At 46.2% G+C, this 18,150-nt stretch overlaps 1 protein-coding gene across 2 annotated transcripts in view; it reads right to left on the bottom strand.

Moving 5' to 3' along the window:
• Positions 1-18,150, bottom strand: part of LOC143489549 (nuclear factor 1-like) — a 40,102-nt gene that overhangs the window by 12,661 nt on the left and 9,291 nt on the right. Inside the window, exon 2 of one of the 2 annotated variants that reach the window (XM_076988652.1) lies at positions 16,410-16,493. In XM_076988652.1, the coding sequence (XP_076844767.1) occupies positions 16,410-16,493 (84 nt within the window). Of the gene's footprint in view, positions 1-13,369; positions 13,620-16,409; positions 16,494-18,150 lie in introns of those variants that run through there. The other variant, XM_076988653.1, reaches the window with a different exon arrangement.

The raw sequence follows: 18,150 nt of genomic DNA, 5'->3' as shown, positions 1-18,150 counted from the left end.
AAAGCACAGCCCACATGGAGTATAAACAGTTTGGAGCCCTCCTAACCTTAACCAGTCATAACCTGTGTTTAACCCCCGACGCCTCTCTTAAAGCGTGCGGTCCCACGCTGACACTCGTGATGACGCCAGAGGGAGGGGGATCTCGTCCAGTCCTGGGGGGGGGATCACGCACCACGGAACACATGGGAAAAATCAAGGACAGGTGCTTGCGGAGAGCAGGAGGGAGATGTGAGGAGTGGGACGGACAGACGCACTGGGGGTCCGAGCCCGGGGCCCCCTGTAGGCTGGGTGACATGTGAGCTGCGGCGTAGGGGGTGGACTGGGAGGGGGGGGGGGGCAAACACACGACACAGTGTCGAAGTGCAGCTCCTGAAATCTGGGGAACTGTGCAGATTCTCACCCGCCGCGCACACGGGACAGACAGTACAGTTGCCGAGCGCTGAACGCGTCGCAATCAAAGACATAAAGGGGCAAATCTAGCACACAATCAAGAGGTTTCCCCATCGCTGATGCCAGCACAGCCGGGCCCTCCTCCCACAGAACAAGGGATGTACTATTGACTAAATCCTCCCCTCCTCCCTCCCTCCCCTCTTTCTCCCGCTCTACTATTTTTCTCTCTCCCCCTCTGCCAGTCTGCGAGGCATGGTGCCAACCCCACGGCCGGGCACTCTGCCCTGCCCTTTATGCAAATGCTTCAGCAACGGCCCCAACTCACAACCCTCGCTGTCTCTTCTTTGCTTGTGTCTGCCCTGCACTCTCTCTCTTTCTCTCTCTCGTTTTTCTTACACCCTTTCATTGTCACTCTTTATCACCATCTCCAGCGACTCACAGGCCTTACTGATCCTCTCTGCCACGTCTGGCCACCACTCAGTCTCCCTCTCGTATTTCTTAGGAACCTGGTTTTCTTTCTCTTTACGTGCTTCCTTCCGTCATTAAGATAATCTTCACACGTCGGTATGACCATGTCTGTGTGGCTCCTGGGTATTTATAAATGTACATGATGTGCAGTGTGTGACTATCTGCATTAAGAACCTGTTTCGGTGAAACCAGGGAGAGTGACATGAGAAAGTGGGTTAGACAAAGAAAGAGAGAGAGAGAGAGAGAGAGAGAGAGAGAGTGAAAGAGGGAGAGAGAGATTTAAACACCAGCTAAAAGTAAGTTTCAGTCTTAGCCCAGAAGAGGCCAGTGTCACTTCTGGGGTGAGGACTGCACACAGACACCAGAACCAGGAACAACATATATAGAGCATATATGGACTTACTCTCAAGGTGGATTTCAGGCAATCAGGAAAACACGGGAAATGTATCTTACATTTTCTTACATACCCAGATACACCAATCAGCCATATTTACACGTTAAGATAATAAATTAACAGTTAACTTTGCCAAAAATGTATCAGTTGAAACAAGTGAACTGATCTTTCAGAGATTTTTGTGGTCATTTGCTGCAACAGAATAAATGTGGCTTAGAACTAGAGAAAGAAGAATGAGGATTATCAGGGAGGAGCTGGTAACCCAACACATACCTAATATTTACTTACAACAAGTTCCTTTAGAGAAACACAAGTTTATGCTTATGCTGTTTCTCGGTCGTAACACTGTAGAAGGCCGCTGTTCAAAAGTGAAGGATCCTTCTAATACAGGCTATGCCAATGCTTACCAAGCTAGCATACATTTTACATAGTGCTTATTGTTTATAATTCATTCCAGTTACTGCTTGAAGTTTACTTGAAGAGCACTTTAGGGTGCAATGCAGACCTTTCTGGCGATGTCAACACACAACTCGTTAGTCTGTGTCACCAATAAGTTACTAAGAAGGAGTCTTCACAGGACGGTCCTGCCAAACATCCACCCCACTGAGGAGACGCCTCGCCTTGGCCACAGGTTTTAGAAGGCAGTGCAGTGTTCTGAGGTGAGCAGTTCTCTTCAACACCCTTATCCTGTCGGTCAATATGACTGCCCAACCTTTCACTTTTCCCTCTTCCTGAGCAAACTTCCTCATGTTGGATTAATAAAGATGTAGCAACCTTACATCACCAGGAAACCAGCAAGATGACGAGAGACAGTAGCAGGAGGGGTAAACAAAACAAGACAACGGCCTATCAAGAGGCTGAACTTTCCCCATGGCAATGCTTAAACACAGCTCATGGCCAACGGGGTCTCAGCATGTAGAGGGCCTTAAAACCAAAAGATTTGATTGCCTGGAGGAAACCGCACCTCTTTCTCCACAGGCGCAAGCTGGCAGCCCCAGGATCCCAAGTGCACGAACAGAGCTTTTACTCTGCACGAAAAAGTTATGAAAAGAAAAAGCAGACAAAAGTGAATAAAACAACACGTCGAGAACAGAGAAGCACACAAAGCACGACAAAGTGCCACATGCTAACGCCACGTCACGCACCGCGCTCTGCAACCCACTCATCCAATCAGGTGCCTGTAGCTTCCCAGAACATCCCAGTCCTCGTCTCTCATGTCCAGAATGCCGCCGTGCCCGTAAAAGCGCACGTTTGGCGGGACGGAAATGAATAAGGTCTTTTTCTTTAAGCTCCCAGATCAGGATTCTTAACTATGGGATTTGGTAGTGAAGTCTCTCCCCCCCCCTCTCCCTCTGGAGGGGCCTAATTGGGTTATAGAGCACAACCACATCATTGTTTTAACAGTGGAGGGATTGTACGGGCCAAAGTCCCACAAGCGACATGCCTCACTCACAACAAATGTATTTGGAGGAAGAAAGCCTCTCTTTTTTTCTGGTCATAGCTGCTACCGAGTCCTGTTTTGTAGCCCAGGTGCTAGTGGGTCCTGTTTCCTGGTGCTAGCTAGCGAGGGCTAGGGAGGGTTGGATTAGCCATGCTGCCTATGTGCTCACAATGCCCTGCCTTAGCACTGAGGTAGCTAAAGAGTGTGATACGGTTATGATACATTTCACATTCCATTCACTCCTGGGGGAAATATGATATGCCTGTATCGGCTGTTTTAATCACATGCTGCTACCAGGGCAAAGAAAGAGGAGAATACAAATAGCCTTGTACAAAAACAAGTTTTCTTTTTTTGTATCAAAATTGAGACACTTAAAATGTCTATATATTGGCGTTGCTCTGTGGGGAGAAATTTGGTTTCTGTGTTTTGAATATTGTAAGAAATTTGCTGAAAATTAGAAAATTGCTGATCATAAGACAAGCCTTAATTTCTGAATAGAAAGTAAACAGTACAGTCAATCCAACAATCACAGGGAGAAAACATGTCTCTGCATCTGCAGGCCAGCACATTTCTCACGAGGAGGCCAGATTTCAAGGAGCTGCACACAAGCTCTTGGTTGATGTTTGAACATGAGTCTGTGCAAGCCAGTTTGTTTCTGTGCTGGGTGCATTTCTTCAGCTCACATGTGGCTCCTGTTCCAACCATATTCATCAGAGCTACGTCAGACACCCTGGAGTGAAGAAACGCAGGGAGGGAGGGAGGGAGGGAGGGAGAGAGAGAGAGAGAGAGAGAGAGAGAGAGAGAGAGAGAGAGAAGAAAAGACAGAGCAGAGGAAGGACCATTCATACAGCAAAAAAAGGTATAGGCACATGAGGAAAAGAAAGAGAGAGAGATCGAATGAGACAGGGAGATTTATGGGATTGAACCAATCACAAATCTCAACCAAGAACTGCAGTGCCCTGTTAAGTCGCTGGCGGCTCCGTCCTCATCTGCTCAATGAGCTGTAAGAAATCCACTCTGTCACAAAATCGCCATCAGCAACAGACAGGGGAGGCTGGAGTCTTAAATTAGCACCACCGCCCTGGTGTGGACACACAAGGACGAACACTCGCGCGAATGCTTCCCGCGTCCACATCCCTCTCTGCCCTTCACTTCAACCCAAGCCAGGACGTGACCTGGAGAGCCAAGCCTCACCACGACGACGTCGACACGATGCTTCGTTGATGTATGGTTGTGATGCGGATGGTCACAAAACCCAGAAGTGACCCCTCTGCTCGTGTGGCTCTTATTTACAGAGCAGATAGGACATGTGTATGCAAACAAATGCAGCCAATTGAAACTAAATGGGAGAGAATATAGGGTCAGCTGGAGTGCTTGATTTGGGGGCCCCGGTCTGTTCTTTGCTCAGAGCTTCTCGGTGAGCATGGTAAACGCCGTCCCACTGAGGACGGCAGCAATCACAGGCCGGGAGCTGTGACGTTCCCCTTGAACCGTTCCAGGCCTGTGGAGAATATGGAATTAAACCGACAGGAGGTTCCTGCTTCCCCCGTCTTTCCCCGCCCTTACAAACCTTTCATTTAGACCTTTGAAAATAAAGCTAGGGTGCCCTGGAATATTGGACCTCTGTCAGGATTTGAAATCTTGAGAGGGGAAATCTTGAAGGAGATAATACTCAAAGGTGCAATAACCCTTATTAGTTGTGCGTGAAATAGCTGGCTGGGGAGAGACAGCACTGGTCTTCAGGCAGGCTGTCTCAAGTGTGGGGCTGTCCGTGCGTACGGAGCTGTGGCTAAACTAACATATGGTACCCCCCCCTCACAAGCCACCACAGTGATATCATGACCTGGCTTGGCCCTGAATCTGTACTCTGGTTTATAAAAAGGTGTCAAATGAATTAATACCAAAAATCAACACACATGCAGAGTGGTAAAAGAAAAGAAATGCTGGATTTTGGCACTTTTTAAATATTTGGTCTCAAAGTTCTGCACTGTGTTTCACTTCAAGTTTCTGAAACTTTGCTGAAATGTCTGGGGCAGCAGCTGGTGTGTAGCATAGGCTAGCAGTGTTCTCCGTTGAACAGGAGCAGAGAAAACGATCGGTGCCCTGCGGTGTGTTACACTACACTGAGGCTGTCTCAAAAAGGCCTAAAGCCTGTGGCCTAGAACCACAGGCAGCAAACGCTCACAGGGGTCTCTCTCTCAAACACACACACACACACACACACACACGCACGCACGCACGCACGCACGCACACACACACACACACACACACTACACACACACACACACACACACATAACACACACACACACACACACACACACACACACACACACACACACACACACACACACACACACACACACACACACACACACACACACACACCCTCCCTCCTTCTCTCTGTTTGCTCACAGCTGCCGGGCCTTCTCTGGGTTCATGTGAGGTAAAGATATGCTATATTATGCAACCGCATATAGATTTTCCAGCGCTGGCCCTGGGCCAACTTCCTGCTCGCACGGAGAGCGAGGGAGAGGAGAAGACGGGAGCAGCCGGGCTTTATTCCCGCCACCAGCGGGCCGCCCTTTCCTTGCAGTCGGCTCAACGGCACACGACGCCATGCCACGCCACCGCGAGTCAGACATGTTGCTTTTCCCACCTCAGTAGCCTTTGTTGTTGTTGTGTTTTCATAAAGCTCTGAACAAAACTTCTACACTAGAGGAGTTTTAAATCCCCAGATCACACAGCGACCTACACTTTATCAACACACAGCCTTACAACCACGTCCCCACAGTACCAGCGCCGAGCCCCAGACAGGAAAGTTCACTCGCTGATGTGTGGTTAACTCCTAAAATGTCAGACAAAGCTTCCCAAAGACGCACTCACTTTCTTCCTCTCAGTCTCTGGATCACCATAACCGAGAAGGAAAATTAAGATATACAACGTCCTCTAATGGTTACTGAGTTGGTGAGTGATTTCTCTGGCGTAAAAATGTGAACAGACCCAGACCCACGGATCCTCTCCACAATCACGGCAGCTTTGTTCACTCTACAAACCCCTTCTAGAGGCACAGATCAGCCAGCGTAGCTCCCAGAGACACGGCGCTGCCATACACGGCTCCCCTTACAACATAAAGTATGAAATTGGACACGTCACGTGAGCTGCTGCACTTTTGTACATTCTTGATTACGGTTGGGGGAGGGGCGCAGACTTGCCAAAGCGATGCGTTCGGGTGGAGGGAGCGATCCGGAGGGGCGTGGCTTAAGAGTCAGCCCGGACCGGGGGGGCACGAAGCATACGAGATGTCTCTTCGGTCACCATTACATTACGTTTTGGTCCAATTTTCTCAATCCACATTCACCCAACACACACACACACACACACACACACACACACACACACAATGTCTACGGTCACCACCAGATTGACGAGGACGAGTCAAGAACACACACCTGCGTCCCATGTGCTTGAGTGTGTGCAGGTGTGAGAGGTAGGAGTGTGTTCGCATGCATTATGCATGAGGGTAGACGGTTCTAAATGAGTCCGTTTAAATGATGGAGAGGGAGGGGTTAGAGGGAGAGATGCAGACAGACAGGGATGGAGAGAGAGAGACAGCTCAGATTTCACAGTTGTCATGGGTCACTGACGAAGATGGAGAAGCTATATTAGGATTGGTGCGTATCGGATATAGGTCAGGCATTTACAGTGTCTACCTCTATTACCGGCATCAAGCTCACACTGAGCCATTTCAGTGGAACATCACAACAAGGGTGTGGTCCTCAACCCAAAACCCTTTCACTCTGGTCCACATCTCAGCACGAGCACCACCGGGTTTAAGGCTGCGTGCGACCCGGCTGAGGCTCGATTATTCCATTCGCTTGCGTCCGTGTAAACCCCAAGATACAGGTTGCTTCCTCGTTACAGGGGCCCCCCGTGCTATTCACACACACACACACACACACACTTCCAGCGTGCGTCTCTGGCCAAGGGAGAGTGCTAATCTAAAACAAAGAGCAAACCGATCTCCTGAGACAAAGATGGGACCGGCGGAGCAGACAGCCAAAGCAGGAAAAACTGCCTAGCAACAGGCCCGTCCGTTGCCAAACCGACACCAGAGCTGGCAGAGCCGTCCGCTGTAGCCATCACACACCCTCCAGCCTGGAGCTCGTGCCCCGCGCTAAACAAACCATCTGAACCACAGCTACAACGGCCCGCCAGAGACACGGCCACACCAAAAAGTGCTCCAAGTGTTTACAATGACGGCTAATCAGATTAAATACATGGTACACAGCCTCTTTACCCACCGGCCGTCCCATTTATCAAACAGATGCGACGAGACGCCATTTTGTCTGCGTTTTTGCAAAAGGCCTCCTCTGTTTTCCCCAGAGATCTCGACTGTGATCGGCTCCGATCGTTTACTTACTTTCCGTCCAGAAGGAGGGAGACGAACTACGTTTCAGCATCTTATGTATATGCAGGCTCAATTATGTAATTTGTGCTTGTGTTCGAGTGTGTGTTCCATAACCATGGCAACAGCACAACATATCAGCAACCACAGAGCCACAGTGGTGCTACGGGCACTGCCAGGGCTGTGCCACACACACACACACACACACACACACACACACACACTGCCAGGGCCTAATCCATGCCAGGAGTGACATGAGCGAAAGGGGAAGGGAGGAGAACACACACACACACACACGCATGCGCACGCACACACACACACACACACACACACACACACACACACACACACACACACTGGATATCCTCCTATTCTTCTTGGCTGGAGACTCCCATGGCAATAGCAGCAGGAATCCATTCTCCACGGATACTGGGACAGCTGTGCAGATAGCGAATGAGAGCCGATCGATTCAGACTTCTCTGCATACAGCTCAAGATAAAATAAAAAAAACAACGAAATGATGTTTAATTCTAAGCTACATTCCCGTCTGCCAACACACGTCCGATTCGGGCTGCCTTTGTCTCTGTCACCAGCTAATACACTGATAGGAAGACAACAAAAAGCTCTTTAGGGATTTATTAGCCAACTATGCGCTGTAAATATACTCCTGCACTGCCCTATATAAAGTGAGATGTGTTCATTTTCAGAAGGTGTTTTATTGCTGAAAACAGACCAATCATTCTTGCTTATTTTAACACACAATTGACACAACTGTGAATCACATTTACAAAAGGCACCGACTCCAACCTGGTTATTCGGGGAGTGCGGAGTAGCACAATAGCTTGTTGTTTACGGGTTTTTATCGTCACTGACCCTGCGGACGAAGCTAACAGGAGCCGTGGTGGCCACAGGAGAAGACAGAGCCCTGGCTCCAATGCATAAGTAAAAGGAACATGATGTGCCTGGCACTGCCATCGGCGCCGGGCCCGGTTACAGCGCTGCCAAACGAGTCTGACCCGGTACCAGCGGATGGCCTTCCACTACGGTACCTGCTCGCCACTGGCATTAACACTCGGTACTGGGGCATCTCGGCCTTGGGCGACGAACACAGACCCTTCACCTTCCTTCTGTTCAAGTTAGGAATATTACAGACAGCTCGCCTTATTTAATGAAGGAATTACCTTCATAATCAGCTTAGAATGTCACAGCATTAACCCCAAACACATCACCACTTCACTGGTGTAGGTCGGTGTCCTGCACTTCTAGTTCTGGTTTTAATTCAACGCTCCAGTGCTGAGATACGAGCAGCAGTGCAATATCACCAACATGTGGTGGTCCTTCTATTCAGAACCGTGCGATCCGTGAGCCCTGCACGCGGTGCCCAGCGTCCCGGCAGCCAGAGGCGACTGCCGAGCTGCAGGAAAACAGCAAAACATAGAAGTGCTGCTACAGGCTACAGAACTAAGATCCTGCAACACTGACTAAGCCAGTGATAATGCCACATGGGCCTAATCTGAATCATGGCACTGGACTACTGCTGGTGACTGTGTGTGTGTGTGTGTGTGTGTGTGTGTGTGTGTGTGTGTGTGTGTGTGTGTGTGTGTGCGTGTGTGTGTGTGTGTGTGTGACTGTGTGTGAAACAGTGAGCATAATTAAATAAGTAAGAAATAGAAGCTTGAATGAATAAATAAGTGAGACTACATTTGAACCCATTATGTAGCCATATTTATGTGTGAATGAATTTGGGAGTGAGCTGTGCTGAATGTGCGCTCGTGTGTGTGTGTGTGTGTGTGTGTGTGTGTCTTTAATTTTACAATGTCCAACAATTCTGTTTATTCAGTGCCTGGTTCCATCAGATTTTAATCCCAACAGCTGTTCCAACTCATTTTCCAGGCCTGAAGCGCGAGAGTGTGTGTGGAGTTGCTAGAGATGTATGGAGTGTTCACCTCTCCAAATATGACTACACGTAGTGTTCAGAGAAGTGTGCAGTATATACTGTAGTAGCTATATGACCAGAGTGCAAGTATAAGACTATTATCAATATTCACTGTTCAGGCCAACATATTTTCTCTTACTGACTATATACCCATTAATAGTGGCTAAATCTTTACTCTGAAGGACTGGATATATTTGGACTATAAAACTTGCATGGAGAACACTAGCGTGTCTCCAAGAGAGGGTTAACACCTGACGCTCGCGAGGGAGCGCGCGGCCCCCTAACAACTCACGCGCGTGGAAGGATGCGTCAGCAAAAACTCAAGCAACCAAAAAACTATTCAACCAAAAAAAAATTGGGTTTTGAAAAAAATTGTCCCACGCCCAATATAGAGCTTTTTTATGTTAGACAAATTTATGCAAATCTATCTCGTCCATAGTTAGGCCAAACGCTACAACCAGGTCAATCACTTTATTGCACCTATACTACGACGGAGTAACAAAAAATGAATCGGCGCTTGTTTAGATAGCCTGTGTTCTTGTAAATATTTTAAAATGCATTTATATTATTTTTAATACAAGGCAAAATAATACTACGCTACCACTATAAAAGGCATGTTAGAATAGATTCAAAAGTGGTGTAGAGCCCTCACTGGAAACATATTATTAAAAGAGATCTGTCATTTCTAGCCACGGTACCTCTTTTTCTTACCTAAAATTAATATTTATTCAGACATCCTACCATCACCGAAACGGAAGCCCACCTCATATATATGTCACTCCGTCCATTTGAATGTTGGCGTTTTAATAAGCGCCATTATGCACCGTCCCCCCGCACTCCACACCACACTACCTCATTCCAGAAAAGCTTTTATCACTGTCAATTATTCATTTGATTGTTTACATTTGTTGTCATCTCTGACTTTTCCAATGCGTTTTTAATTAGGAACCGCAATTAAACAAACAAAAATGTAAATGTTTCTGTCAGACACGAAGCCCCAAAATTCCAACGCAGCGCTGCGGTCTCGCGCGCGGTCTCGTGCAGTTCTGCGCTCCGCTGGAAGTTCACGGCCGTTCCTGCACTAAAAGTTTTCAGCCCGGGGAAAGACTCCTCTGAAGAAACATGATATGATACTTTATAAGAATCCGAAATTCTGCTCGCTTACTTATACCAACTCATAAGAATACTACTAATGCACGTGAACACCACGTGTGCATTCGGCTCTTAGTTCTGTTATCAATTATTTTTTAATTAATAGAAAGCACACACGCTGAACGCAAGCTCTATTGTTGTACTGTTTCTCACTGCTGTATAACAGGGACAATAAACCCAACACTTATTAATTCCAGAGGTCTTGCAAATATATATATTTTTATATTGTACCGAGAAAACCTCAAGGCTATAAAATGGTGAGTTAACGGAGGGAAGAAAAAAACTTAAAAAATGTCTGCACAGCAATTTTCTCTACATCCTTTGTATAAAAAACCCTGGTCCAAGCCAAGAAAAGCCAGAGGCCATTTTGTAATATTATAATATTGTGTAGCTTATTTGCTTTTCCAGTTGCATTTCATTCACTAATGCTGTTTCATCTGGAACAGAGGTACACAAGGTTCAATGCAACATAAGCCAGTAAATATGTGGATTTCAGACAAAGGAGATCATTCTACCCTGATCTGCTTACAGAAACAGTACCGCTGGCTTCAGAATCCCTTGAACTAAATGGAACCGATAAATAGAGTCCAACCTGTAGACAGCTTGTCTGCATAAATATGCAATGTAACAAAAGTATTGATTTAGTTTTCCCATAATGCACCATAGGACACATACCACATACCATGGAAATGAGAAGGAAACACTGACAAGAATATCCAGTTACCCTCAACTGTAAGTACTCAGTTCACCTGATTATGGCCATCAAAAATTGTAGACGTCTTTGATGAATTATGCTGTTTCTTATCATTAAGAAATGTAACTGATAACTACCGTTCCAAATTTTTAAAGTGCAAAGCAGACCACAGCCTACGCAGCCTTGGAAAACCCACCGTGTGTGTGTGTTTCACTCCCCCCGTCACCTTTTCTCTGTTCCTGCCACAGAACCCTGGAAGTGCAGCTGTTTTAATAGCACTACTGATCAGGAGTGAGTGACACCTCTCCCAAGCTCTAATAGCTGACTGTCAGCCCTGGGATAAAGAGTCCCGGCGTGACCCTGCAAAGAGGCCTAAATCTGCACACCCCACCCAAGCTCCTCACGGTGGCAGGGTATGCGCTAAAGGGGGCCTGAGGTCCGACACTCCTCCTGGGGAAGATAAAATACCACGACTTCGGTAAAAGCAAGTCAAAGGGTTTGCCAACCCACTTCGGGACCAGAACCACTGGTGCTGGGCAGGAAACCCATGAAGCACGTCAACTCTGCTACTGGAGGTCGGAAACCTTATGAAATGTGGGCTCAGAGAATCTGATGAAGGAAAGCGCTTGCGTTCTGGTAGGTCAAAGAGAAATGAGGAAATTATGGAGGCATTTGAATAACTGTGGCATTTCTCAGTGAAAACAGACAGTTTGTGGTCTGTCCGTGTGTAAACCTCCACCACCTCGTCCTCCCCACACACGCTCTGCTGCCAGACTAAAGTCAAGAAATTTCTGATCAATTGCCCAACATGTGAAAAGGTGTAGAGCTTTTCTGCTGTTCACTTAAACACAGTTAAAACACACGTGTACATCCTGGCAGAGAGGTCGGGTGGCAAAAATATCACAGCGGTCTTGATCAGTTTTTTTTACAGAAAATAAAAATTATATTTTGCCAGTATTTCCAGAAAGATGGAACTATAACTAACATATTACTCTACTGAAAAATTATAATGATAAACATATTCCATTTTTTTATGCAGTACATAAACCGATGATTGGTTAAGCTCGATACATACAGTACTCATAAATTACTAAGACAAGGAACAATATACAAACAGGTCTTTTTCTGAAGTGCGGAACATAGTAAATGTCATATCAATATAATAAAAGCATTAAGAATGTTAAATATGAACGCAGTGCCAAAAAAATCAGGACTAGTTCATCTTAAGCACGAGGTTGGGCTCTTCACATTACCTTAAAGTCATTTTTGTGATGAAAATTTGAAAATCACAAAATTCCTTTGTGATTCTACTTCTATACTTGTCCACCCTATTAATATAGCATCAGAGTCTGACCGACAAAGACCAGCTTAACACAAAACTGATATGATTTTCTTTTTGTAGGAATCAGTAACAACTGCAGAAAATGCTCAAACAAAAGAAGAAAATAGCGCCTGTCTGCTACACCGCTCCGGATCTGAAGTAGTCAATACACTTCAAACTTCAGTCTGTATTCTTAAGTTGTGCAGAATGCGAAACGCTATAATAGATCTTCTTTAAGGAAAATATCACAGGTTCAAAGAGTAAGCACATTAGTTTGGGCAATAATCATACAAATTCCAACTGTAAGTGCATTTAAGCAATGGAGATGTGTAGAAGAGAACCCACATTTCCCCCACCCAAATCCATATGCATTTATAGCTTTTATTAATCTGAATTCCACATAATTCCATAGTCTTCTTGAAAGTACAATATTTTTCTGCATGCATTTGAAGTATGTTATTATATGCACGGGTTCAGTTCTTCATAACTAATTCAATAATTGCAACACGTCCACATCAGATGAATAACACCAGATGATTTCCCTTGTTGCAAAACAGTTCGTTAATTGTTGTCTACATACATATGGTACGCCATTCAGTGTTTCATATGGGAAAGGCTGGGAGAATGCAACATTCAGTGTGTGACAGTGGTGGCGACCTTTGCCTTACCCCCCCAAAAAACATTTCAACAACCAGTATCAGTGGGACTGACAGTCGAACACACTGAACAAACACTCACATTCAAACACTCACATTCAACTACGGAGGGGTTTTTATAACTAAGATTAAATTTTCCACAAGCGCCACCTTCCAGCGCCTCTCGCCTTCTCCCTGACTTGGGTTCGGAAGTAAAAATGAGATGTAACTCTAAACTGAAGTCTAAAGTCTATCTGGCGTTTCTCCTCCTCCTCTTCTGTCTCCTTTTATATTTCATAGATTCGAGCGAAGCGCCATTTTCTCCTCTAACCATGTGCAATGTAACGCGTAAAGTCCGCTGGAGATCCGCCATCAAACACGGAAAAGTGGCGGAGACGTTCAGTTAAACAGAACCACGGAGCGGCAAGACACCGAACTGAGCTCGAACACGATTATAAAACACACAAGTGACCATGAACGGACGCGCGAGTAATAAAGTAATAAAGTAATAAAGTAATGGTTCCGTTTACCTGGGTCAGGCAGTACGGAGAGTACATGTTTAGATCAGAAACCTGGAGATCTTAGTGGAGTTGGACACAAGTTCGCTGTGGTGCCGCATCGCACTCGCTCGCCGCGCCGCTCGGTCACTGCATGCTGCACTGCTAACCCCGCCTAGGCGGAAAGTGAAAGCTCCCACAAAGTTTGGAGAAGGAAAAAAACTTTCTCTCCCTCCCTCTACCACCGCCTCGCTCGCGCGCCCGCTCTCCCCCGCACGAGCTCAGGGGCGCAGCGCGAGCGACTACACGCGCGCGTGTCGGTGCGCTCGCGCGGACTTTAGGAGGACGCCGCGCTGCACGTGAAGACGCGTACAGGTCGAACCGGGGACTGTGTGTAAAACAGTGCACATAATCGTGTGTCTGGATGCTGCTTTAGCCAAGCAAAGGCTCACTTTTAGACGGGACAAGCACAGCGAGGACTAGACTATGGATGTACGTGAAAAAATGTGTATGCATGTTAAGACCCAGTTAGTTCCGACTCAATGATTTTATAGTTTTTTTTTTGTTTTTTTTTTTGGGAGGGGGGTGTAAAATTAACGGCGAAGTATATTTTATGTGGCGCATATCAGATCGAATAAAAAACGAATAATAGCCTATTCCTGGAGATTATCAATTTTAAAAAGTTTTAAAAGGCTATCGAAATAAACCTTGGTGCAGTTTACTATTAATTAACTACAGTTATAGAGCCCAACTGAATGCTGTCAACGTATATAAAATATAAACAAAACTCTGTTGATTACTACAAATGTTCAGACTAGAGTACGTTAACATTTATGTTAACATTGAGGTGTTGTAAGGCAAACTACAACTACAAGCTATTCTGCATAAGCTAAATCAGACCAACTTGCAAACAAACTGCTTTCAAGAAACACAGGAAAATCATATTCACAGCACTCACAGTATATATATATTTTTAAAGATCAGATTTAGGATGATGCTGGATTTATACACAATGCTCAACTCAAGTTATCCAGAGCCCGAATGGTCGTCAGCCACAGCTACTTACATTATAAAGGAATGAGAAACACGTGTCAGGTATTGACGGATAGGATACAGGGGAGCGAGCATGAAATAAACAGGCGGGAGGCGAAGAGAAACCAAGCAAAATGTGGAGATCGTGTGTGGGTGGGGTTGGGCTGGGTGGGGGTGAAGTCACCATGAAGGAGATGCTGGAGTTTGGAGCGGACACCCGGGGGCCTGTGGATTTATGAGGCCGGCCGCCTGTCCAGCAACACCACAAGCCACAGCAAGGGGAAACAAAGAGCGAATGCGGCGCTGTGTGGCCAATTACCGCACGCAGCCAACAGGGAGAGGCAGCGAGGAAGGGGGGCGCTGGCCCCCGCAGTGGCCAGGGGGCACAAGGTCAGGTCACACCTCATCAGCTGCACGTACTGTACCGTGCATGATCGTGCATGACCATACAACCATAGAGTGGTTCTGCCATGAGTCTGCTGTACCACGAGGAACCCCCTCAAAGCACTGAGGTGTTCTAAACACACTACTGACTGTGTGTGTGTGTGTGTGTGTGTGTGTGTGTGTGTGTGTGTGTGTGTGTGTGTGTGTGTGTGTGTGTGTATGTTTGTGTGTGTGTGTGTGTGTGTGTGTGTGTGTGTGTGTGTGTGTGTGTGTGTACCCCTACTAAATCATAACCTGTTATGGTGGCAAAAGGTATAACTGGGCTGAAGGCAAGCGGTGATATCTAGAAAGGCACGTGTAGCATCACTTCCTACATAAGCCCAGCGTTTAGAGGTTGGAGCAGATAACCTTCTCATCTACTAACACATGGAAGGACTATATGCTGGGGCTAGACTGGAGGCCGGTGGCCATCTTTTTCACAGGGCTAAAATACCCACGTTTGATATGCACCAAGCTTTGATGTGACGTGGCGGTATCTGCAAAGCCAACATCTGAAAGGTGTTAAGTTATTCTTAAATCTTCTGTATTACAGCTGTGCAGCGTGGAGACGGTTCAAACATTGAGTGCTGCCTTGTTAACTACGAGGCTAAAACTCGCACTCATCACGACAAAGAAGATAGTAGAAGGACACTTGGCCACTTAAAGGGCTCCTGGTGTTCTGAGAACAATAAGCCAGTCATTCTGAGAGATTTCATTATAACTACAAGGTTCACCAAAGATATATGGAGTGAATTAGTGCTCTCTCTGTTCTGATGTTTTCACCGTATTACTCAGGTTCAGGACTGCTTCAGCAGACGTTTCCACAGACTGCACGCAGATTCACTGATCCTTAATATCCAGTATGGCCATTTATATGTCCCGCCCTCTACCCCACATCTCCACCAATCATGTCCTGCTGTTTTCCTCCACTTTCAGCTAACTCTGCACCCCAAGACACTCGATATGCCGGAGCAACCCAGATTTTCTCGACGAAACTTGGCAAAAAGCGATCCACGGGAAACAAAAGGAAACAAAGACCAGAAAACCGGCTCCCAGCTCATTAGCAGGCCCCATTTTCAGTCATCTACGAGCTCCGAGAGCCATCTCTCTCTCTCTCCGTGTCTCATCCCTCCATCCCACCAGCGATTTATCCCAGCCCCCGATTTTTATGGCCATTTTGTTTTACTCCCTAAACCCAAATGAGTGGAATTTTAAAAACTGAGCCTTTTTTCAGATGTGTGCACTCAGTTTTAGAACTCTCTCACCTCTCCTTCCTCTTCTCCCTCCTTCTCTTCCTCTCCGTCTCTCTATCCTTCTCATTTGATTCAAGTGTACTGCACATTATTGTTATAATGTTCATTCCCACGAGAGAGTGGTACTTTGGCGGAGTTGTAAGGTTTCTTCTTTTTTTTTTTTGCTTTAAGTGTGTGTGGAAATAATGATGGTAATGGCTTGCAGCTGAGTTGTGAATGACATTATGACTGCGGTGTAATTATCAAGAGCATGAAAGTGGACTCTCCATCACTGTAATTACTGCTGACTTAAATAACAAATCAATAACAACAATGAGGATAATAATAATTGCAATAATAGGGATAATAGTAATGATGAAGCATACCCTGTAGGAATCAGACACTACAAAGCATTCTGGCATCCCAGGACCTCTGGATGGATCTTCATTCACCAGAAAGGTTTCGGTGGCCTGAAATGTAATATAAAAGTCAAGTCTCCATTATTGCAGCATCCCTCACATCTTTGTTATGCTCATCAACATTACAAGACTATCCTGGTTATAATTCATTTACCAAAAACAACACAGAGCACTTTAAATAATACTTTTACAATATATAATACTTTTAGAGCACGTGCCTTCCCAGAACAAAAGAAAGATGACATTAACTTCATTGTTTCTTCAGTTATTATCTTGTCATCAGCACAAAAAAGACGGTTTCCTGCATTGTCTGTCTACACGAAGTGGTCCTGTGCTCGTTGTGCAGAGCAGCTAGCCTAGACGGAACCTCCTAGCTAGCGTATGGTCACAGTATTAGCGTACTTCCCAGGCTGCAGTGTGGGTCTCTGTGTGAGCCTGCAATCTCTCTCAGCGGGTCACCCGATGGCCTCTCTGTGCCCCCTCTGTGGGTCGTCGCCCTGTCCCCCCCCCCCCCCCCCCCCCCCTCCCCACCCCGGCCGACCCAGGTGGTTCGCGTAGTCGGCGAGTGTCGGCACCATTCACAACGAGTCATTTGTATGCTAGAAAAAAGACCCTAGCTGGCCGAATCAGATCACGCCCCCACTATAGGCTCAGTAGAGCTGCTAGACCAGGCAGCGGGGCAGCACACAAAGCCACAGCCAGGATATGTCGAGTAAAGGAGTGGGAGCACTGTACCCAGGCCAGAGTTTTTCAAGCAAAGACCAACTATGTGATCCATTGTATAGCTGGAAATCTGTCCCAGGTCAGCAACGCTTGCCTGAAAATATATGTAGCTATGTATACATCCAGACTTATTTAATTACACAGGCAAATCTGATGAAACGTGGTTCAATTTTAGGCTGACACTGCAAAATCCCCGTGAACATAACAAATCAGATAATGTGCATTTGATTTGAACTTGAGCATGCACACACATATTAAAAGGTTCAGTCCTCTGACATACACTCTCATACACATAATACACACAACATTAACATAATGGATGCATGCACTCTCTCTCTCTCTCACACACACACACACACGCACATGTATACACACACTGCACTATAATAAGTCCCAGACTCTGGCTAACCGAGCTGTGGTTGCTATTCATATTCCCAGTACTGAGTGGTTGCCCACCTTTCTCCTCCTACCTCTCCAGTCTCTACAAACCTCAGAATGTATAAACACGCGTCCGAAGGCTGAACTGATTAAACTGGTGCGTTCGAACGCTGCTGCACTTCTCAGTTACACTAAATTGTAACTCACCAATATTCCATCCAAAAATGAAGCCATGTGTGTACAGATGGCTGTTTTCTTGGGGAGGCAGGGTGTTCTTTACCAAGTTTGGCTTGGAGATCAACGCTACAAGGCCAAGTTTAACCGTTCCTTCCTCCGGCTTAATTCTAATCAGCTTGTCATGACGCTCATGAGCCAGTCAATATCATAAAATAATTTCTGATTATTGTCAGGTTTCACATTGCATAACATGGATTTGCCCTTAGACTTGACCTGATATGATGAAAAATGTATACGATGGTCTACCGTCCAAGGCGGGTCTGAGCGGCACCACTGCTCAATTAATACTGCAGGAAACCACAGCACCAACCATGAGACAAACACACGCCGACATTGGTACCTGTTCATTCAGACCACATTATGTATTGAA

Source organism: Brachyhypopomus gauderio, unplaced genomic scaffold (genome assembly GCF_052324685.1).
Source record: "Brachyhypopomus gauderio isolate BG-103 unplaced genomic scaffold, BGAUD_0.2 sc63, whole genome shotgun sequence".
NCBI classification, from domain to species: domain Eukaryota; kingdom Metazoa; phylum Chordata; class Actinopteri; order Gymnotiformes; family Hypopomidae; genus Brachyhypopomus; species Brachyhypopomus gauderio.
The sequence above is the reverse complement of the archived record's forward strand: the minus strand, read 5'-3'. Positions and strand labels throughout refer to the sequence as shown.